Genomic DNA, 21,523 nt, shown 5'->3' with positions numbered 1-21,523 from the left:
CTCATATTGCCGTGGGTGGGATGTGGTTGTCCCAAGTGGATATCCTCGGCACAAGCTCCATGCTGATGATTACCTAGAGTTTCGATCACGATTCTGTTCATGTCCGTGGTTTTAAGCTTCAAGTTATCGATCCCCAGCCTCAGGAATTCCATTAGCCCGTCGTCGTGATTGCTTGGATTTCTGCCAACCATAACGCCGAATTGTCTATCCTGAATCCTTACCTAGCTGACTAGTTGCACCACAACAAGCATCACCACAATCATCATGAATACTCTCCGTAGCTTGCGGCCGGTGGCATCGCGTGTCCAAGCAGGCACTTTGCCCCGTGCGGTCCGTATGTTCTCTGCATCGCCAGCAAGGTCCTACGAGTACATTGAGACGTCCGAGCCGAGACCTGGCGTTGGCCAAGGTAATGATGAGCAGTCCCATCTGATCTGATGCCTATGGATGACTTACACCAGATTGCAGTAACACTCAACCGCCCCAAGGCGCTCAATGCCCTCTGCACACCTCTCATTACAGAGCTCAATCAGGCACTGTTGGAGTACCAAAAGTCGGACAGCGTTTCCGTCGTGGTCCTGACTGGATCTCAGAAGGCCTTTGCTGCTGGAGCCGATATCAAGGAGATGCAACCTCTGACTTTCGCCGAGGCTTACACGAACTCGTTCATCGAGTCATGGTCAGACCTCACCACTCAAATCAAGAAGCCCATCATCGCTGCAGTATCCGGCCACGCATTGGGAGGTGGTTGCGAGTTGGCCATGATGTGTGATATCATCTATTGCACGGAGACGGCCAACTTTGGCCAGCCTGAAATCAAGCTGGGAACTGTCCCGGGAGCCGGAGGAAGCCAGCGGTTGACCAGGGCCATTGGAAAGTCCAAGGCCATGGAACTTATTCTGACCGGCAAGTTCTTTAGCGGAGCCGATGCTGAGAAATGGGGATTGGCGGCCAGGACATTCTCGACCTATGAGGAGTTGATGGAGAATACATTGAAGACAGCCGAGACCATTGCCGGGTACTCTCGCGTTGCTGTCCAAGCCGGCAAGGAGGTGGTCAATAAGAGCCAAGATTTGCCCTTGAGAGACGGTGTGGAGTATGAGAGGAGAGTGTTCCACAGTTTGTTTGGCAGCCAGGACCAGAAGATTGGAATGAAGGCATTTGCAGAAAAGCAGAAGGCCGAATGGACGCACAAATAAGCGGTGTTTATCTACGGTAGATTTGTACCAATAGACAGTCATAATCCATGAAATGACTCCCCCGAGAATAAAAACAATACTGCAAGTGAATCCTTACTTGGAGCACCTTGCTTATGGAGCACCCAGGCAATAGTCAAGTACATAATATCTGCCAATACGTCATTTGCGAACCATTATGTCTTTATTAGAGCAACTTGGGCAGTTGGGCTTGCAAAATGCGCCGTCTAAGAAGGGGAAATGCCGGTAGTGAAATATATAGCGCCGGATACCGATAGCACTATAACGTCTGGAAGTTTACTGGTGGGGTCACTAATAGCTTCCCACTATCAAGATCCATGAAAACATTCGTAAGATGTAGGGCGGGCAGAGGGCAGATAGATGGGAAAAGACTGGAAAGTAAAGTAAATGTAGGAAGAAGCAACGAGTTCGCCAGGGGGTCACACACTGCAGTGGAATCTTGAGAGACAGGCTACCTTGATTTACGTTTTGCGATGCAATACTACTGTGAAATCGTATTGGGCTCTCGGCCATCGCTTATCACGGCTTCTTGCATCGAGGGCTGTCCCGTACGTCCGATCATGAGTGCAAAACCCACCATTGACGTGATCTAATAACATTCTAAATCGGGCGCTGACAGTGAGACAAGACTGACCATTGTCTACCCTCCACTTTCTCACAAGCTTTCCACCTCATGTCAGCCTCGTTTCTATACCGTCTCCTTATTTAATACCCAACGGAATCAGCTGGCTCGCCAGGGCACCCAAAGGGAAAGGACAATAATGCGCCACCATGTACGCCGGCTCTAGGCGACAGCAAAATACGAAGTTGACTTTTGTCACAGCCTGAGACTCGCATTGACAGGACGGCGGAATGAGACTTGGTATTCACTACTCATCTCGTCTATCTCTCTCTTTTTTCTTTCTTTTCTTCTACTTCCCTCTCTCGCCTGCGCGCTCTACCAAGCAGGGTTCCCCACCATCGGATCTCTGGCTAACACTCGACTAAACGCCCACAACCGACGGACCCAAAGCATGAGTATTGCTCATCGCACCTCGCCTTTGCGCCCAAAACCCTCTGTGCCCTAGAGGGCTTTTCTTGCTCTTCTCTCGGGAAATCCAAGGGAGGAAGGCTTTCGAGTCCAATTTACAATGGACTCTCCAAGGCCAGGAGTCGATCTGGAGAAGGAGTTGACCTGCTCGGTATGTATCTTCCCGCCGTTGACTCATCTCCTGCAACCCGATAACGATTGCATCCTCTGCCTACATTACCTACCTATGTACAAATACCTGTAAATAGCTTGTGCTTGGGCCACCCACCCCGCGATAACCTACCTTAAGCTTGACCAACTAACGTGGGGTTCATGATTTGTTAGATCTGCACCGAGGTCCTCTACCAGCCCTTGACCCTCCTCGATTGTCTGCACACATTCTGCGGCTCCTGTCTCAAAGACTGGTTCAGCTGGCAGGCTACCATCGCCGAGAACTCACCGGATCCGCCGCCCGCCGGGACCAACGTCGCAACTTGCCCGTCATGCCGCGCACCCGTCAGAGATACCCGGCACAATGCCACCGTTGCCACGCTGCTGGACATGTTCCTAGCTGCCAACCCGGACAAGGCGAGGTCTGAGGAGGACAAGTTGGAGATGCACGAAAAGTACCAACCCGGCGTCGATGTGCTGCCGAAAGTCAGCACTGTGGAAAAGTCGCCCGAGGAGCAGCGCTTAGAGGAGCTGGAGTCGCAGATGCTGGCACAGGCGCGGGAGATGAGTCTACGAGCTTCGGGAGTAGGGGCCCCAGCGTCACCTCGGCCACAGCAGCATAGGCACAGAAGGGAGCACCAGATTCGACACTTGGACAGTAGCGACAGGTCGGACAGGGACAGCAGCCGGGACTCGAGACATCGCGATGCGCGACACCGGACCCGAAGAGAAGGGGAGCGGAGGCAGCGCGCCGTCTCAGAAAGCACACTGCAACCATCCGAGGAGGGCAGGCATCGGCGCAGTGAATCACAGCAAAGGAGATCGCGCGATCCCTCGAGGACAAGGCGTGCTAGACCCATCGAGCATCAGTCGTCCATCAGATCCCTGATCAGTTCGTCGAGTATCGATTCACTGGATATGGAAAGGGAGATTGAAGAATTTGCCCGTCAAATACAGGAGGAGGGACTTTTGGACGGCCTGGATCTGGACAATTTGGACATCACCCAGAATGACGAGCTTAGTAAGAGGATAACGGAAGCGTATCGAAGGCGGCAGACTCAGCGAACACGTCAAGATACATCGAGGAGGACGACCACAAGCAGCCGTTCTAGTCGTGCAGACACAGCACCACTCGGCCAAAGACCGCTTGTTGTGGACAGATCACGAGCTAGTAGCAGGCAGAGGGCCAATTCCGAGAACACGCGGAACTCGAACTCGGCAAGTCAGCTGGAAAACAGGACCCGACGACCGCCAATCACCGCCACACATCTTGACGTACGTGACGGGCCTGAGCGGCGCAGGAGACGGACTTCTAGCGGAGCCCGTAGTGCAACAGAACCTACCGTACGGTCCTGGGCAGGAGAGACACAACCAGCCGCGCGATCGCAAACTGATCTGACTCTGCGCGCCCGGGCCTCTGATGCCGAGGTGAGGCGCCCATCGGCTGGTGACAGAAGCTCCAGCTTGCCGACGGCTGCCATGAGAGATCAGGTGCCAGTCGGCCTGGGCCTGTCATTCGGCGAGCGAACTATTTCATCGACCCAGCTCTCCTCGTCTGTGACGATCGACACATCCGTGGCGGACCATGGAAGTCCAAACACGAGACAGCGGCCGCCCAGTGTGGTAGTCTCGCCTCAAAACCCGCTACCTAGTCTCGGCGCGCCCATGTCACCGATTGGTCATCACCGCACGCGGTCGCATTTCTATCATGAACCTTCAATCACGTGCTCTCGGTGCGGCAAGGGCCATATTGAGTACGACCTTCACTACAATTGTGCACGCTGCAGAGGTGGAGAGTGGAACATCTGTCTCGATTGTTATCGCGCAGGCAAGGGATGCCTACACTGGTTCGGTTTTGGCTATTCAGCATTCAAGAAATGGGAGAGAGCACGTGCAAATGGCAATCCTGATCTGGAAGACCCGCACATGCTAACCTCGAGCCGTTATATTGCGCCTAAAATAATACCAGGAGGTGCAGAGGGTCGCCGGACAATGACTACTGATGACCCTTTGAGAAGGCTTCAGAGCGGAATGTTCTGCGCCGGTTGTCTAGCCTGGACCAACGAATGCTACTGGCGATGTGAAGAATGCAACGATGGCGATTGGGGCTTCTGTAACAGATGCGTCAATGAAGGTCGAAGTTGTACGCATCCATTGCTGCCGCTGACCTGGGTATCACCATCGAATGGCCCGAGTCCTCCCCCCAGTCCTCGGATACCCAACCCACCAGCAGCGGCGAGCCTCTACAAAGGGCCCCAGGCCATGACCTTGGGCAACTTTCGCCCGTTGAGTTTTCGAACAGCCTGTAGCGTGTGTAGGGCGTCTTTAGAACCTTCACAGAGCAGGTGCCACTGTTACACATGTCCTAGTCCAGTCATGTCTGCAAGCAGCACAGTGGCTGAAGCACAACCAGGAGAATACGAAGTCTGCATGGACTGTTATCGTAAACTGGAAAGCGACAGGCTTATATCAGCGGAAAACGGCCTTTTGGGCTGGCGACGCTGCCTCAACGGCCACCGCATGGTTATTATTAACTACCAGGTCGCTGGTGGCGGAGAACGGCGAAATATTGTACATGATCTTGTTGGCGGTTGGGACTTTCACATGCAGCCTCTTACACCGACGCTGTCTGCACAACCCATTCCGGGATTAATGAAATGGAGTTGGCCTGGCCCCAATGGAACCAAGTGCGAAAGACTTGTCACGGATGTTGTCGGCACCACGGCACCCATCACCGGCCCCTGGACAGAAGCATTCCCTCCTGAAGGTGGTTCGGGCCTCCGAGCAACAGCACACTGGGCTTGGTATCCGGGCACCGGCGCCACTGACGAGTTAATGTTTCCGAAAGGAGCCGAGATTCTGGAGATTGAAGACGTGAATGGGGAGTGGTTTTTTGGTTGTTACATGGGCGCAAAAGGCTTGTTTCCAGCACCGTATGTCCGGGTGATTGCGACTCAATGATATTATAACCAATTTCGAGGGTTTTTACGAGAAGATTTATTGCATAGCACAAAGCACGATACTAATGACTTGACGAAATGACTGACTGAACTCATGGGAATATGGGATATCATGTATGCATAATATTGGAAAAGTTACGAATAACAAGAATGCATTAACTATAGAACTACCATCAAGCATTGAATTGCATACACTTCTGCAAGGTTCGAAACTCTATTGCACTTTTCTTTCCCAGGGGACCGCCCCCGATGCCGACAAGCGTATCCATCAGCCGGCACCGGCCAAATGACGTGATCCCGGGTGCCGGAGCTACGAGATCAGCCCCGCCAAAATATTTCTAGCCAAAGCCTCACTACTTGCAGATTCAATCCCTCTCTCTTGATCAGGCTCGCGTCTTCCTGGAGAGTCAATTTCCATAGCAGGGATTCCATATAGACAGAACAATGTCGACGCCAGCAGTACTCCGCCAGAGCATGCGACGGTTCGCTACCTCGGCTGTGCGCCGCGCAGTCGTCCCAGCTGCAGCCCAGGAACCCAGCGCAACCACCATTGCCGTTTCAAAGGCTCAGGGCGTTTCTTATGGATTAACCGGTGGTGCGTATCTTCTTGATCTTAATTTCCACTTTCCAACACCCTTTTTCTCTTTAGAAAACTAGAGCGCAAGAAAGAGGTCAGTAGCTGACAAATCGTCATTGCGACAAAACAGCCATTGGCAACACGCCCCTGATTCGACTCAACAAGCTCTCGGAGCAGACCAAATGCGAGGTCCTCGGCAAGGCCGAATTCATGAACCCGGGCGGCTCCATCAAGGACCGAGCGGCGCTGTACGTGGTCAAGGACGCCGAGGAGCGCGGGCTGCTGCGGCCAGGCGGCACCGTGGTCGAGGGCACGGCGGGCAACACGGGCATTGGCCTCGCCCACGTCTGCCGCTCAAAGGGTTACCGCCTGGTCATCTACATGCCCAACACGCAGTCGCAGGGCAAGATTGACCTGCTGCGGTTGCTGGGCGCCGAGGTCTACCCCGTCCCCGCCGTCGCCTTTGACAATCCCGAAAACTACAACCACCAGGCGCGCCGCCACGCCGAGCGCCTCGTCCGCGAGCAGGGCGAGGGCGCCTCGGTCTGGACCAACCAGTTTGACAACACGGCCAACCGCCGCGCCCACATTGAGACCACGGGCCCCGAGATCTGGGCCCAGACCAACGGCAAGATTGACGCCTTTACCTGCGCCACGGGCACGGCCGGCACGCTGGCCGGCACCACGCGCTTCCTCAAGGACATTAGCGGCGGCCGCGTCAAGAGCTTCCTGGCCGACCCGCCCGGATCCGTGCTGCACTCGTACATACAGTCGGGCGGCAAGCTGGCCGAGCGCCAGGGCGGCTCCATCACCGAGGGTATCGGCCAGGGCCGCGTCACCGACAACCTGGCCCCCGACCTGCCCCTGGTCGACGGCAGCTTGCACATTAGCGACGAAAAGACCATTGAGATGGTCTACCGCTGCCTCGACGAGGAAGGTCTGTACTTGGGTGCCAGCAGCGCCCTCAACGTGGTCGCGGCCAAGGAGGTTGCCGAGATGATGGGTCCTGGACACACTGTCGTTACTCCCCTCTGCGACGGTGCCTACCGATATGCCGACCGTCTGTTTAGCAGGAAGTGGCTCGAGACCAAGAACCTGATCGGCTCGATTCCCGAGTCCCTCAAGAGATATATCGTCTTGCCATAAGATAAACGTTCATGTCTCACCTATCAATCGGCTTCAGAGGATTGGTCCCCAATGTCTTCTTGCATAAGCAGAGCATTTCTTTTTGATGTAAACCAGCGACACATTAGACAATCTGTATATAGACTTTTGCAATGTATAAAACAATTGTGGTATTACACATAAATTCGGCTTCTATGCGATTTTTTGGAAAGTTCACTGCAGTGCCTAAATTTCGTTGATACTATACATGGGGGTGCTCTATTTGTACAGTCTCCGTGTTCATGCGCTTCCGCCAAAGAACTTTTGGTACACAGCCTGGCCTCTTGAGCTCTTTCCCTTCTTGGCAGCTTCGCTCAGGCTGCTCTTGACCTCCTCCTCGAGTCTCTCATATCGCGTCTTCAGCTCCGCAGCCAATGTGGGCTCCGTCACGGCCTGGGAAGCCAGTCCGAGACCGTGCAGCAACGGGCTGGCCATGGCAACGAACTTGTTGGCCTCTAGTAGATAACCCCGCTGGTTATCCTCAATGTAAGTGCTCACGGGGTGGATCTGCCTCAGGCCCCGGCCGGCGGGCCACAGCTTGACAATGGTGCTGGCGAGCTTGTTGGCCATGGTGACGGTCTTGTGATCCTTGACACCGCCCTTGACGATGAGGGCGGCAGCCAGGTGCAGTGGTGCCAGCAGAACCTGGGGGTCCCGGTTCAGCGGCAGATCGCCTTCAATGCGCTTCTGAGGTGCGTGCGCCGCCTCATCTTGGACCATTTCAATAACGTGCTCAGCCCAGCGCAGGGCCTGCTCCGTCTCGGCGCGGTTCCAGCCGGACTCGAGGGCGTTGAGCTGGATGAAGTGCAGCAGCTCGTTAACCTTTTCGCTCGTGTCGAGACGGAAGCCCGTCTTCTTGCTCCGGGCTAGGTCCATCAGCTCGGCCACCCGGCCCTTGTCGCCGACGACCCGCAGCACCTTGGCATAGAAGCCGTTGCCCAGTTGCCGACCTGCGCCGTACACGCCCTCAATCAATGGCCGCAGGTTCTTGAAGTCATCATCACTAGTGCCGTCGAATTTCTTGATAGCCTCTATCACTGACCGGCGGGTGTTGGGGATCTCGCCCGAGAACGGGTTCATGTGACGGAACTTGAAGATCTCACCATCAATCTCGACCGTGATGGGATCCGCCTGCAGCTTCTTGGCCCATTTCGGGCTAATGATTCTCTTGCGCTGCTGAACCGTCAGGTAGGAGGGCAGAATAATCTTCTCGCGGATCGTGGACAGCGCCGTGTCCAGCTCTGGTGAGGATGTGGGCTGGAATTGTGTAATGACTGCGGCTATAAAGGAGAATATCTATGTCAGTATACTCATAACATGAGATTGGCATATCCCCGTGGGAAAGACATGCGTCTGTTGGGCATTTGTTCATACCATTGCTAGCTGTCGAGCTGAAGCTCCGTGATGCATGTTGCGGTATCCTCCGGCTTGCTGCTTCGAATGCGCCATTGCCGGCGCTCAACACCGTCCTCCTCGACATTTTGGCTGGTATGATTTGTGTAGCTCTAGTTGATCCCTCCCTTGGAATTGCAATTGGTTTGCAATACCGGCACCGCGTTAATTGTGGTCGTCGTCTTGTTGCGCAACGTCTGGGGAAATCCTCATTAGACCCAGTACAGGCAATAATAGCGGTTTGCTGCACCCAGAAATTTTGTACCTAAAGTGCCAGTCGCGACCGGCCGGTCGGCAGAGCAGGGGTGCGGTACGCCGACCCAACGGTACCTAGGTACCCACTCCAGCGCGTCCACTCAGCAGGTGCGGTGGTGATTTTGGCGGCCCGGAACAACTTTTGCTTAGCTCCGAATCTCATAGCTTCAAACAATTTCCTGGACATAGAGAATCGGCAATTCGCGACGCCGGCGACGACGACCATCACGACAGCTTTGGCAGTGGGCTCAATTCATACGAAGGGGAATCTCTAGGCCTCGGCCCCATTCAATAAAAGATGAATTGCTCAGCGGTGAGGTGGCCGCTTGGCCCCGTCAAGATGCTCTTGCGACAGAGCCGCCAGCAAAGAGTGCTGTTCCAGCGCTCCATGGCTACAGAAACCACTCCCACATCCACAGACGCAGTTGCCGACTCGATACCACCCGTTGGCATGCCAATTAGAAAACCACAGAAATTCCGTGCGTAGTACTTTGCAACAAGATTCAAATTCATATATTAATGCTCCGCTTCAGACATCATCCCCTCCAACAACCCCGAGAAGCCCGTCCGGACAGGCTTCGCCGTCTATGCTCCGCCGACCTCAATTCGGGAAGCTCACCCCAGCGCCCTCTTGTCGTTCCATGCACAGCAAATACGGCGTCTTGACCGGACAGGTGCCCGCACCGCGCTGTTCAGCAAAAAGAACCCAGACTCGGCCAAGGTTGGCGACGTGCTGCAAGTATCGACGACAAAAGGAGAGCCTTTTGCTGGTGTGTGCTTGTCAATTCGCCGCTCTGGTGTTGACACGGCTATCCTACTCCGCAACACGCTCTTCAAGACCGGAACCGAGATGTGGTATAAGATCTACTCGCCTACCATACAGGGTATCGAGATTGTCTGGAGGCGACCCAAGAGAGCCCGCCGCGCCAAGCTGACCTACATGCGCCAGCCCAAGCACGACATGGGTAACATTGAGCACCTTGTCACTGCCTGGAAGAAGTCGAGGAACGTTTTTAGCAGTAGGAGCGGCCAGAAGGGTGGGCAGAAGAAGGGCCAGGGACGCGTCAAGAGGTAGTTGACTGGGATACGGAGCGAATGTCAATATTGAGGCGACCCAAGGGCGAAAAGTCTGATATAAAGTCGTGGATGAATTCAAGGTGACACTATACAGTGTACCAGTCGGGATGACAGGTGACACTGACCTGTAGTATATCCACTGTAAACAATTGTACTCTATTACTTACTTGCAGGATTGCCATTGTCACTGTAAAGTTTAGATGAGAGGGGGGACTTATTATCTACGGTATGCGCAGTGCCGCGGCAAGCGGTTGTTTAAAAATCTGGTCATGTTGAAGTTCTGCCAAAAAGATTGCGGTTTTCTTGGCTCTGGCTCTCCTGTTTTATTCAACCTCGCGCAAACACCTTGCTATGCTTATTTGGGTATCGATTCAAGGAATTTTGATGAGTTGAACAAAATTCAGTTTCCATCGTAGGGCTTCTCTACGATTGAGTAGTCCTTCGCCATTCTGTTGTTGACAAGCTGTTTCGGCAAGCATTCTGGCTTGCAGCTCGCTGTCAATGTATGTGGCCGAGGTTTGTGAGTATAATGCAAACAAAACTTGGCCCCACTTTTCGTAGCAGAAATCGACGAGTTCCAGAAGCTGGGCGCCATCGCAAATATATCTCATGAGTCGATATATCAAGAGTACTCATTTTCGACCCAGATGTCAGGCGCGGGCTCACAGACCAGATCTTTGTGGTACAAAGACGATATCCTTGTGCCGCCCATCGGTTCTCTGCGTGATACACTATAGCGCAATACTACCCCGAGGACGAGGAGCCGCTAGATATGCTCTCGGCAAGTGAGGCATTGGCGGAAAGTGGGTGATGTGATGTAGTCTTAATTTGCACGAAGCTGCCAGCTTTGGTCATTTGGTCTTTCTTAGAACCTTTAGTGCTGCTGAGTTGCTGAAAGTCGCTCCATCTTGAAATTGAAGACAGCAGTGTACAGTCTGCAATTAGGCGTGGGGATCTGGCAGCCAAAATACAACCTCCTGATCTGCCGTTGCAATAAAGTTGAAGCGCGGACTGAATGCAACGACAGATGCTGGCCTCTCGCTGTCGATCATGTGGAGAGGCTCCAATGTCTTGTCTTCATCAACCTGGCCCAGGGTATCCCAAATCAGCAATTTGTTGTTTGCACCCCCGCCAACAACATAGCGGCCATCGGGACTGAAGCCGCAGTCACCGCTGCCTTCAATACTGCTGGATCCATTTGCTGAGCTGCCATTCATGCTGGGGGCTTCGCCTGCCGCCAGTCGTCGTGTGCCACCATTGGGTTTATGCAAGTATGCCCGCAAAGTACCCTCAAACGCATCGATGAGGAAGTGCCCATTGCCCTTGGTGCCCAGAAGGAGGTTTTTGCCGTCATTGGAAAATTCTAGTTTTGTCCAGCCCTTTAATACGTAAGCGGTATCGGCAAATGCGCAGGCCTCGGCAACATCGAAGGTGCTAAAAGGAGCCTTGTCAAAGTTTCTTTGATCGTATAGAAGAATCTGGCCACTACTAGGAGAACCGATTGCAAAGACCTGGCCACTCGGATCGTACGCCGCAAGGTAGGGCGTGTTGAGATTCAAAACGCCTACGGCATTCTTGGTAGCCGCGTTCCATAATCGCACCGTGTTGTCTTTGCTGCAGGAAATGAAGTCATCCTGTCCAGGGTGCATAGCAAGCGAAGTCACGGCTGCTTCGTGGCCCTCAAAGTATCGAATAAATGCATTGTCGTGGGTCGTCAAGTATCGTATCGCATCTAGTGAAGGTGTTAGCATGGGAAGTAAGCCATAGGGTATGGTCAATCGAGCTCACCGTTCACTTTTGTACTGGCGTAAACCACACTGGAGCTGGTGTGCGTAAACTTGGCAAGCTTGACGCCGTACTTCTTGCTCAACAATTGCTTTTCGTGTCGGCCTTCACGAACTTTGTAGATCTGGATAGTATCGTCACTCTCCGAAGTCATGAGAAGCTCGCCGGGGTCGTCATAGTCGAGACTGAGAATATATGGTTTCGGTCGCCCCTCCTTCAGTTCGTCGCGCTTAAAGAGCTGTTGGTTGTTAGAAATGCTGGCATTCTTTAAATCGTCTCCCAAACTTTTGGGAGTGACAAGCGCAAGATCAGCTGTTTCAGAAGGTGATACAGCTGAGAGAGACGCTTCAGTGCTTCCTCTGGGACGAGAACTCTCTCCTGGTTGGTGAGGCAGCACACTAGCTGCAGTAATGTAGTGTTTCTTCTTGGAAGTACGCAGGCCTTGCTGCTCTTTGGGAGGATCCCGAGGCTTGATGTTGACGGGAGGACGTGGTGGTACCTTTGTTGGTCTGAAGTTTGCGATCACATCGGTTACTGGTGCAGTCTTTGGGAGATTGGCCCCTAATGTTCTTGTTATGTTCAGTGAAGTCAAGGGAGTGCCGTTCGCGGGAGATGATTCGGGACCATCGAGGTCCATGGGTGTCGACGCCATGCCTGGCGGTCACAGGCGGTAATGCGCGCCGTATTTGATTCCTTTTGAAGAGTTTGATGGTTTTCGCAATGTGTCAATTCATATGTCAGAAATTCAATGCGACAGAGCGCTCCAAGCCAGGTTCTAAAAAATGAGAAGCAGGTTGGCAAAAAAAGTAAACAAATGTTGACAAGGCTCGAATTCAGCCTGGCATTGATGAAATTCCAATATGGGGTGAGAGCTGGTCGTAGAAGAGCAGACCCCTGTCAAGTTAGCGAAGGGAGCTGAGGCTCGTCCCCGCGAAATTGGGGAATGAACAGACGGGACAGAAGCTCCCAACCCCACCAAGCATCAGTCCCAATAACTAATGAGCTGCCAAAATTCAATTTAGAAGCAGCGCTTGTCAATCATCATAAGCTCTTCCCATCACTCGCGACACCGGCCACCTCGGGCCTTGCAGGACAAGCACACACACTTTCTTCAAGCAGATCCGGCACGTACCATACGAAACCAAAGAGAAGGGGCCATTGAGGAGGAACGCTTCAGCCAGGAACCTTAGGGGCGCATACCGATCCCTCTTTTTCTTCTTACCCTTCTTCGAAAATCATACAACATGCCGTACTACGCATCAGCGGACGAGTGGTTGCGGCAGTCGCAACTCCTCCTCGAGGCGCGACCCACCACTACCAGAGTAACCACAAGATACTCGATACGATCAGCCGACGCGCCGCGCAAGTCCAAGGGCGGCGAAGACGGCAAGAAGACAGAAGCGGCTGCTGCTGCTGCCAGCGGAGAGGCGAAACCGCCGAGGGGCCGCCTCGTTCTCAAGACGTTCGACCCCAAGACCGGCACGACACTCAAGTACAAGACTAGCAAGGCCGCCGAGGTCTCGCGGTTAATTCTGAGCCTGGGCAAGCTGGGACGGCCCATGGCTGGACTCCCGGCGCTCAAGGACGACGGTGTGCCGGCTCTGGACGCGCCCGAGAGTGGAATGGGCACGCCCGCGCCTGAAAAGGCGGATCCGGTACCGGCCCAACAGGGTCAGCAACCGGGAGGTGGCTCTGGAGGTGGCAAGGGCAAGAAGAAGAAGGGCAAGCGATGAGAGCTACGCAAGGGTTTAGGGGCACAATGGGGAGCAGAATAGTAGACAACGACGAATTCTTCCAAACCTTGGGATGATGCAGAGACGACCACGAACAGAGGAAATGGCACGAATACATATCGCTTTGATGATTCAGAAACGAAAGCAAGAGCGTCTTCCACCACGGCATCACGAGGCGTTTGTGAAATTTGTGGCTACGAGAACGAAAAAGTCTTTAAAGATGAATAGCAGGCTAGGCATGGATAATTACATACTAGAGGATGAAATGAGTTGCAGAGGCATCTTTTCAACCCTCGAGCGAAGCCATCCGAGGAATCTATGCCATCAGGTGGGTTCAAATATACTCATACAATTGCGATTGAAGAAAATCAGGCTAGATCATAATTGCCTTTTTGCGCTTTATGTTATCACAAGTTTGATGCTTTTGAGTGCACGCATGGAACAAATATTCAGGTTTGATCGTCTCTTCAATTACATTTCGAGTGCCAAAGAGCACCTTGCAATACCATAACGTAATCTCGTTTTTCCTATCAGTTTCATAGATCCTCTAAATGCACCGACCGTCCGCCCCTATTCCTGGAGCCGGTCGAAGGGACCTTTACCTGCCGTATCATAACCCCTAAACGCCAATGGAACGCCCATATGACCAACGTGCAATGTGCGCTGGATGTAACCAACTATAATGAGTAGACTGACAAGAAAATGTGAAAGGACTATAACCAAGCTGCACCAGCGTGCTCATCAATCCTCTAATACCATGCGGAGCAGAGATGGACAAAGTTGAGCATTAAGCCAACTATACACAAGAGTAGTGGTGTCTGTAGCAATGAGTTGAGGGTATCGCGTGCAAAGGTAGAAAATGAGCAATGACCAAGGATGAGACGTTTAAAAGTCATCATCAAAGCTGAAGTCACCGCCGTTCTCGTTCTCCTTGGGTGCCTCCTCGACAACAGGCTTCTTGGTGCTAGCCATGACACCAGCCTTCTGGTACTCGCCGACACGCTTCTCAAAGAAGTTGGTCTTGCCACCAAGGGAGATGTTCTCCATGAAGTCGAAGGGGTTGGTGGCGCGGTAGACCTTCTCGTTGCCGAGAGCGACCAGCAGACGGTCGGCAACAAACTCAATGTACTGTTTCATGAGGTTGGAGTTCATGCCCAGCAGAGCACAAGGAAGAGCCTCAGTCAGGAACTCCTGCTCAATGTTGACGGCATCGACAATGATCTCCTGGATCATCTCTTTGCTGGGGCGGTTGTTGAGGTGAGAGAACAGCAAGCAGGCAAAGTCGGTGTGCAGACCCTCGTCACGAGAGATGAGCTCGTTGGAGAAGGTCAGACCGGGCATCAGACCACGCTTCTTCAACCAGAAGATGGAAGCGAAAGCGCCGCTGAAGAAGATACCCTCAACGGCAGCAAAGGCAATGAGGCGCTGAGCAAAGGTGGACTTCTCGTCAGTGATCCATCGGAGAGCCCAGTCGGCCTTTCTGCGGATGCAAGGAACTAAATCAAAATTAGCTTTATTCGTGTTTACATATGATGTCAATGGCAACTTACTGGTGTCAATAGCGTTGAAGAGGTAAGTTCTCTGCTTGGGCTCCTTGATGTAGGTGTCAATGAGCAGCGAGTATGTCTCGGAGTGAATGTTCTCCATCATGATTTGGAAACCGTAGAAGCATCGTGCCTCGGGAATCTGAACCTCTCCGCTGAAACGCTCGACCAGGTTTTCGTTGACGATACCGTCAGAGGCAGCGAAGAAAGCCAGGATGTGGGAGATGAAGTATTGCTCATCCTCGGTGAGCTTGTTGTTCCAGTCGTGCAGGTCCTTGGACAGGTCAATCTCCTCGGCAGTCCAGAAAGAAGCCTCGGCCTTCTTGTACATTTGCCAGATCTAAAAAGTGAAAATCATGGTTAGCTTTGTCGCGTCTTGAAAACCACTATACGCGTGTCAGACGCGTCAGATTAAACTTACCTCGTGGTACTTGATGGGGAAAAGGACGAATCTCTGAGGGTTCTCCTGCAGGAGAGGCTCATCGGCCTCCTCAGCCTTGATTGTAGGTGCAACACCACCCTTGGCAACTTCTTTAACGGGCTCCATGGCAGGCTTTTGTGTCTCGGTCTCGACTTGGGCATCGGCATCGAAAGGCGCGTTCTCCTTGCCGGAGAAGTCGAGCTTTTTAACGGGAGATTCCATCTTCAAAGACTCGAAGGCAGAGGCAGCCTGTAAACAAGAGATTGTGTTAGCCATGATTTGTTCTCTTTGTGCAGGTCTTGGTGGCGTTTGGCGTGCCAATAGGCAACGACGTCATGTACCTTCTTGGAGGGAGTGATCTCGGTTGCCATTGCGTCTGAACTGCTTTGTGCGTTTGTTGTATTTGTGAAAGGTAGTGTAGTATTAAGTTGAAAGGATTGTTGAAGAGAGAAAGACGCGTCTATATTGATTGTGTGTTGAAGAAGACGTGGTGGTTTTGAGTTGATATGGACAAGAATGAATCTTTCCCATCTAGTGTGTCGACGGGGCGCTTTTTAAGTATCTTTGGCCCGACGCGCGAAAATCACAAAGACGCGCCTCCCTGTCAATTCCTGGGCCAGACTAAAAAGCGATTTGACCCCACCAGCCACCGATTTCGCGTGTGAATTTCACGCGTCGTCCAGGGGATTGGATCCGTTCCGAGGGCATGTCAATCATGAGCTGGGCCCGAGACATTCATGAATATGGTTCCTCTCCACTGAGCTTGGCTGCTTCTGTCGTAGGATCGCCTGCTTTGGGACCTTGAAAGTGGTGCATGACCTTGTTTTTTTCCCAAGCTCCGGAGACTCCTGCGAGGCTACCAGCTACAATATGCAGCTTCCAAACAAACAAGCAAGCAAGCTCTAGGGAGCTCAAGACATTTTTAAATGATTCCTATAACTATGTATCTTACATTGCTGCGTTGGAGCTCACTGCAATTCAAGCACTATATAAAATCTTCACCTGTAAAGAATTGTAGCATCTCGACTTTACCAGATACACAGCGCGGGGCAAAGGGTAAGAATTAACCATGTAAACGCGCTCGGTCCTGGGATGCTGGGACAGTGGGCTGAGTCTCCTTGGCGTGTGTTCAGGTACGTAAAAAAAGAGTCCAACAGGCCCAACAGGGGTCAAATTAATACCTGCCATTGACCAACAACGTCCTTTGAACGCGCATCAACAAGACGATCCAGGCAGAATTGGATCAGATAAACAAATTCCCCATATTCTTCTCCATCACAAGCCAGGTTTGCACGTTTGCCCGGTTTTCGGACTTACGGATAAAAGAGCCACAAAAAGTCACTGGTGCTCGGCTGGGAAACTGACGAAGCTTGTCGGAATTGCTTATTGATGATGATGGTATTGTGGAGAACACAGTTATCTGATCGGAAATAGCCTGAAACTAGGCGGCTCCAAGACGCGCCTCAAGTCATGGAAGACGCGTCTTGCAGTTAATGGAACGAGTCACAATGATGGCTAGAACTCGGTTGCCATTGATCTTAGGTAACGTAGACGTACTGGTGGGAAGTATCGCATCCTTTTCCAGACTGTGAAAGCTTAATTCCTACAGAGTATAAACGATGATGCTCTACAAGCAGATGCAGGATGCATTAGCACCTGTGTGCGGCTCTACATCGCAGTATGCATAATACAGTGTGTGCATGCCTCTCGATACGGTAAGCGCAACGATTGTGCTGAAATTTCCCACATGCATTTGTATCTCCTTTAATCACTGTGAAATTGAACAGGGCGAAAGTTCATTGAACAAGTCAAGAAAGTAATATTAACCCCAAAATATAGTCTAAGCTCCATGTTCGCATTAAAGTATTGGAGCATTATGCTCTTCGTGGTATCAAATCTGTATCCCTCCATCGTAACCATAAACACCAAACATTTTCTTTTTCTTCATAGCACATTATGGATTTCTCGACGCGATTCAGGGCAGTCTTTTCGGGTTACCGTAGCTGAGTTGGGCCAACCATGTTGAAAGTGGTCAAACACTGCACGAGCTGGCCAGCCAGTCCATTCATTTAATCGCGGGATTGGGCGTTATTAAGTCTCAAGATCCTGTCGAGTGAGGCAAGTTCTTTACGCACGGCGCGTCGAGCTCTGTGCTGGCGGGTGGTTGGCAATGCCCGTTTCCTCATCATTGCGGCGACTCTTGTTACCCCCAAAGCCAAAGAAACCTCCACCAGATCGACGATCATTGCGCACTCGAGCGTCATTGGGTCGCGTGGGCAGGTCTGGGGTTGCTGCGACGCCGGACTCCTGGGAACGGTGGCCGTTTCGTCGTCCAGACGGCTCATCGTCCAGGTGGTCGAATACGTACGGATCACTGGGGTCGACTTCGGGGACAGGCAGGCCACTCTTACGTAGATTCTGCTGGCCCTTCTTGCGCAAGTGTTCTTCCAAGTATATGGCGTTGCGAGCATTGGCTTTGATAACGGCATCAAAGACATCGCCGAGGAAAGGAATGAAGCCGACGACCAAGTCGACCAGAGCCCAGAACCACATCTTCATAGTGAGGCTTGATGGTAGGCCGCCATCAACTTTCTTGCAGGTATTGATGACCATGGCGGCCATGAAGAAGTCAACCAGATCTCCAGCACTGTTTCCAATCAGTTAGCTGAGTGTGGATACGGGGGAACATGCCTTGAGATGGTGGACACTTACAAGGGAACTATGCCGATGACACTGCTCCAGCCAAAGCGTACACCCGCGATGCTGAACAAGCTCAAATCCAGCTTGTAGGCCCTTCGCTTGACCTTGTTGAGAATCTGTGCATCATGCTCAGAGATGCCCGGCGGAATGGCTCTCTTGACCTTCTTCATCTTCTTGCTGGGTTTGCCATCGAGTCTCGTCGCCGGGACATGTTCAAACATGGGATCCTACAATCAGGGATGCATTAGTATTTCGCAATGCAGCAGCGCAGCCAGAGAAGCTAGGTATGCAGACTCACCTTAACACCCCATTTGTTCTCAACTGTCTCGCCGAGGATCTTGGTGCTAATCTTCTTTGCGATGAAACTGGCCATCGTGAATGCTGTTGATTGTGTTTGTTCTTGAAAGTGAAAGAAGAAAGGGTTGAAGCAGCAGCGGTCTTCTCGCGACGTTTTTGGGTTTTGGTTTGTGTTTGACCACGACGGTGGTTGATTGATTGGATGGCAGCGACTGATACACTTGGTTTCAGGAGAATGCTGGCAGGCGGGTCGCTCTTGACCTCTATGGGAATGAAGGAGCAATTGCAGAGAACAAATCTAGAGTCCTTGGCAATGGGTGGCTCTCTTATGTCTCAGAAAAGAGTGACCTGTGACTGAATGACGACGAGAGCCTGTCGGCAATTATAGCGCATCAAATCCAGGCCTGTGAAATTTCCAGGTTTTGGGACGATCACCACAATTGAGGTCCCAGTTCCCAGCCCAGGGCCTCCAACGCACTGACAACAGCACCGATGATGTCAAACTGCCGCTACGAGCATCGAAATCCCAAAGCTTGGACGGGAGCTAAAAGCTGGCCAACCTGACTAGACCCCAGGCCTCCTGCACTAATTACGGGGCTAACTGTGGCTGAAGCGTTCGGCTGTGGCGTTATCTGTGAACAATTTGCTTGCACGTTTACATTCCGTTGGGCCATTCTACGTCTAGAAAAATTCGAATTTTCAAGGCCATGAAAACTTATCGCAGCTAGATAGAGGCGCAGTGCATATCTCAAACGTTAAGATGCAGATATGTCAAGTAGTTGATTGTCAGTTCCACTCGATTCCATTATCATTTGAGGGTCCACGCCACGGCACTGACAAGTGAACAATGCCCCAGAGGCCTCGAACATGGTAGGGATTCGGAGATAGCACTCACGCGACTATTTCCGACCACGGAGCCAATCGGGCCCAATCGGTCGTAAAGGTCGTGACACTCAAACTACGTACCTACGAAATACGGAGGTAGGCAAATATTTCTATGGTATGCGAAGAATATGCCGGTACGCCACGGGAGATGACCTTTGATATGTACAAAGAAGGCAGCCGTATTTCTTCTTACTTTGTGTATCGTCGCGTATTTCTCGAATTACGGAGCTCGGCGACGGCTCTCTGTAGGCCGACCCATTATCGACCCGCTTGATTATTAACAGTTTGTCTACTACCTTGATATACGTAGATAAAAGACAATTATTTCAACAAATCAACATCATTCGTCGTTCGCGTAGTGTAGTGGTTATCACGCTTGTCTCACACACAAGAGGGCCCCGGTTCGAGCCCGGGCGTGAACATATTTTGTTGATTTTTGATAGTCGTTTTGTTTTGGCTTATATTTATTTAATTAGTTGGCCTATTTACTTACTTTTTATTGCACTGTTTTCCAAGTTGGAGAGCCATTGAGTTTTGATTTGCCTTACGACGTTCGGAGTATACAAGGTCAAGGTGGGGCGTTTTATCCATCGTGTCGTAACGTTTCGCCTTTGATGCTCTTTTTATTTGCAAGTTTGGTTGTAAAAATTCTAACGCGATTTGACCAAGAGATCAAGTTACGGGTATATTGCACATGAAATCAATTCTCAGGACTAATATATCACTCTGGCCGTTTCTACCCGCTATCAGTTCAATGAGTGTGACTGTGCAGGTAATGTGGGGCGCGGGGGTGCGAGTTCGGTTATAATCCGATACTTCAAAGTCCAGAGGACGCTCAATAGGACGGTTACAATTTGTGTCGCCTTGTATAATGGTTAATAGGCATAACAGTGCATCCGAAATTTTTTTATTGGACTCTGAAAAGACAAGAACATCGGAAAGTCACAATGGCACCTCGAATATTAATCTTCGGGACGGGCAGCATAGGCGCCGTTTACACCTATCTTTTGTCTCGAGCCATTCCAGCCTCCAACATCACCGCAATCTGTCGTTCCAACTACGAGGCAGTCTTGAAGGACGGATTTACCATTAACTCAACCTCCTGGGGACATGGAATCAAGGTGAAGCCGGCCGTGGCCAAATCGGCCGCCGACGCGGTCCAGTCGAGCCCGCAGGAGCCCTTTGACTATATTCTCGTCTGCACAAAGGCCCTTTTGACCAACCCGTCGACGGCCGAGCTCATCAGCCCGGCGGTGAGTCGGGGCACTTCGATCGTGCTGATTCAAAACGGCATTGGTATCGAGGAGGACTATGCCAGGATGTTTCCCGAGAACCCCATCATTAGCACCGTCGTCTATCTCCCGGCGACGCAGGTCAGCCCCGGCGTGGTAGAGCACAAGGAGGTGGAGCTGTTGCACGTCGGGACGTACCCGGCCGAGGCGCCGGCGCCGGCCAAGGACGCGGCCAGGGCGTTTGTGGACCTCTTGGGCGCGGCCGGCGCCACGGCCGAGCTGCACGACGACATTCAGGAGCAGCGGTGGTCCAAGCTGCTGGTGAACACGTCGTGGAATCCCATTTGCGCGCTGGCCAGGCTGCGGGACCGGCAGTTTCTGGACGTGCATGAAGACGCCGAGGCCTTTATCAAGGACGTCATGATGGAAGTTGCTTCAGTCGCGCAGGCGTACGGGTACCACGGCATCAATGAGGAGCTGGTGGACTTTCAGATCAAGAGAGCCGTGGTGCGGAGTCTGCCTGGTGTTCAGCCCTCAATGTTGGCAGACACCTTCTCATCCAAAAGCCTCGAGGTGGAGGCGATAGTGGGCAATGTGGTCAAGTTGGCAAGGGAAAAGGGCGTCAAGGTGCCCATATTGCGTACAATCTACATGCTTGCCTCGGGTTTGAGCAAAAGTTTCGAGCTTTCGCAAACATGATAGACATAGACATAGACTTGTGGCCAGTACTAGACCCCGAGATAGAAGAGTGTTGCGACTTCACTATAATCGTGCTAGATCTCTTATCTCATCATATGTGCTCCAGAATTGGTTTTGGCTAGCTTTTAGGAATAATCATGGCTCATATACTTGTGGCACGTCTCTACTCAGTTTAGTCAACACCCTGCTGAAGTTCCAGATATTCTCTGGGAAAGAAACATTTGCACGTCAATAATGGACTGCAATTGTCAGTATTTATTGATACCTTGCTCGTATCGATCAAACAAAATAGATTCAAACTTTTTCAAATTATATCCATCGATAGATTGTCGAATTTTAGGTCAACTTTTTTCATTTTCAAACTTTTCATGCAATCCCGCACTCCCACCTCGTTCACATTTCGCC

At 51.9% G+C, this 21,523-nt stretch overlaps 10 protein-coding genes across 10 annotated transcripts; 6 read left to right on the top strand and 4 right to left on the bottom strand.

Moving 5' to 3' along the window:
- Positions 1 to 264: 264 nt before the first annotated feature.
- On the top strand, positions 265 to 1,199 carry PFICI_05350 (enoyl-CoA hydratase; the record flags this gene model as incomplete). The annotated part of the gene is made up of 2 exons (XM_007833931.1): positions 265 to 409; positions 469 to 1,199. 2 exons carry the CDS (start codon positions 265 to 267, stop codon positions 1,197 to 1,199), a joined length of 876 nt encoding a protein of 291 aa, XP_007832122.1.
- A 1,148-nt stretch (positions 1,200 to 2,347) lies between these two features.
- Positions 2,348 to 5,358, top strand: PFICI_05349 (uncharacterized protein; the record flags this gene model as incomplete). The annotated part of the gene is made up of 2 exons (XM_007833930.1): positions 2,348 to 2,398; positions 2,572 to 5,358. 2 exons carry the CDS (start codon positions 2,348 to 2,350, stop codon positions 5,356 to 5,358), a joined length of 2,838 nt encoding a protein of 945 aa, XP_007832121.1.
- A 443-nt stretch (positions 5,359 to 5,801) lies between these two features.
- Positions 5,802 to 7,080, top strand: PFICI_05348 (Cysteine synthase; the record flags this gene model as incomplete). The annotated part of the gene is made up of 2 exons (XM_007833929.1): positions 5,802 to 5,952; positions 6,065 to 7,080. 2 exons carry the CDS (start codon positions 5,802 to 5,804, stop codon positions 7,078 to 7,080), a joined length of 1,167 nt encoding a protein of 388 aa, XP_007832120.1.
- A 258-nt stretch (positions 7,081 to 7,338) lies between these two features.
- Positions 7,339 to 8,578, bottom strand: PFICI_05347 (uncharacterized protein; the record flags this gene model as incomplete). Its single annotated transcript, XM_007833928.1, has 2 exons — positions 7,339 to 8,378; positions 8,473 to 8,578. 2 exons carry the CDS (start codon positions 8,576 to 8,578, stop codon positions 7,339 to 7,341), a joined length of 1,146 nt encoding a protein of 381 aa, XP_007832119.1.
- A 507-nt stretch (positions 8,579 to 9,085) lies between these two features.
- On the top strand, positions 9,086 to 9,820 carry PFICI_05346 (uncharacterized protein; the record flags this gene model as incomplete). The annotated part of the gene is made up of 2 exons (XM_007833927.1): positions 9,086 to 9,224; positions 9,279 to 9,820. The coding sequence occupies 2 exons, from the start codon at positions 9,086 to 9,088 to the stop codon at positions 9,818 to 9,820; spliced, it is 681 nt and encodes a 226-aa protein (XP_007832118.1).
- A 943-nt stretch (positions 9,821 to 10,763) lies between these two features.
- Positions 10,764 to 12,259, bottom strand: PFICI_05345 (uncharacterized protein; the record flags this gene model as incomplete). The annotated part of the gene is made up of 2 exons (XM_007833926.1): positions 10,764 to 11,554; positions 11,611 to 12,259. 2 exons carry the CDS (start codon positions 12,257 to 12,259, stop codon positions 10,764 to 10,766), a joined length of 1,440 nt encoding a protein of 479 aa, XP_007832117.1.
- Positions 12,260 to 12,851: 592 nt separating this feature from the next.
- Positions 12,852 to 13,340, top strand: PFICI_05344 (uncharacterized protein; the record flags this gene model as incomplete). Its single annotated transcript, XM_007833925.1, has 1 exon — positions 12,852 to 13,340. The coding sequence occupies one exon, from the start codon at positions 12,852 to 12,854 to the stop codon at positions 13,338 to 13,340; it is 489 nt and encodes a 162-aa protein (XP_007832116.1).
- Positions 13,341 to 14,225: 885 nt separating this feature from the next.
- PFICI_05343 (Ribonucleoside-diphosphate reductase small chain) lies at positions 14,226 to 15,676 on the bottom strand (the record flags this gene model as incomplete). The annotated part of the gene is made up of 4 exons (XM_007833924.1): positions 14,226 to 14,836; positions 14,891 to 15,224; positions 15,306 to 15,554; positions 15,647 to 15,676. 4 exons carry the CDS (start codon positions 15,674 to 15,676, stop codon positions 14,226 to 14,228), a joined length of 1,224 nt encoding a protein of 407 aa, XP_007832115.1.
- A 1,756-nt stretch (positions 15,677 to 17,432) lies between these two features.
- On the bottom strand, positions 17,433 to 18,378 carry PFICI_05342 (uncharacterized protein; the record flags this gene model as incomplete). Its single annotated transcript, XM_007833923.1, has 3 exons — positions 17,433 to 17,952; positions 18,018 to 18,232; positions 18,304 to 18,378. The coding sequence occupies 3 exons, from the start codon at positions 18,376 to 18,378 to the stop codon at positions 17,433 to 17,435; spliced, it is 810 nt and encodes a 269-aa protein (XP_007832114.1).
- A 1,756-nt stretch (positions 18,379 to 20,134) lies between these two features.
- Positions 20,135 to 21,118, top strand: PFICI_05341 (uncharacterized protein; the record flags this gene model as incomplete). Its single annotated transcript, XM_007833922.1, has 1 exon — positions 20,135 to 21,118. The coding sequence occupies one exon, from the start codon at positions 20,135 to 20,137 to the stop codon at positions 21,116 to 21,118; it is 984 nt and encodes a 327-aa protein (XP_007832113.1).
- Positions 21,119 to 21,523: the final 405 nt, after the last annotated feature.

The sequence above is a fragment of the Pestalotiopsis fici genome, assembly GCF_000516985.1.
Source record: "Pestalotiopsis fici W106-1 unplaced genomic scaffold PFICI_Scf_3, whole genome shotgun sequence".
Lineage (NCBI taxonomy): Eukaryota > Fungi > Ascomycota > Sordariomycetes > Amphisphaeriales > Sporocadaceae > Pestalotiopsis > Pestalotiopsis fici.
The sequence above is the reverse complement of the archived record's forward strand: the minus strand, read 5'-3'. Positions and strand labels throughout refer to the sequence as shown.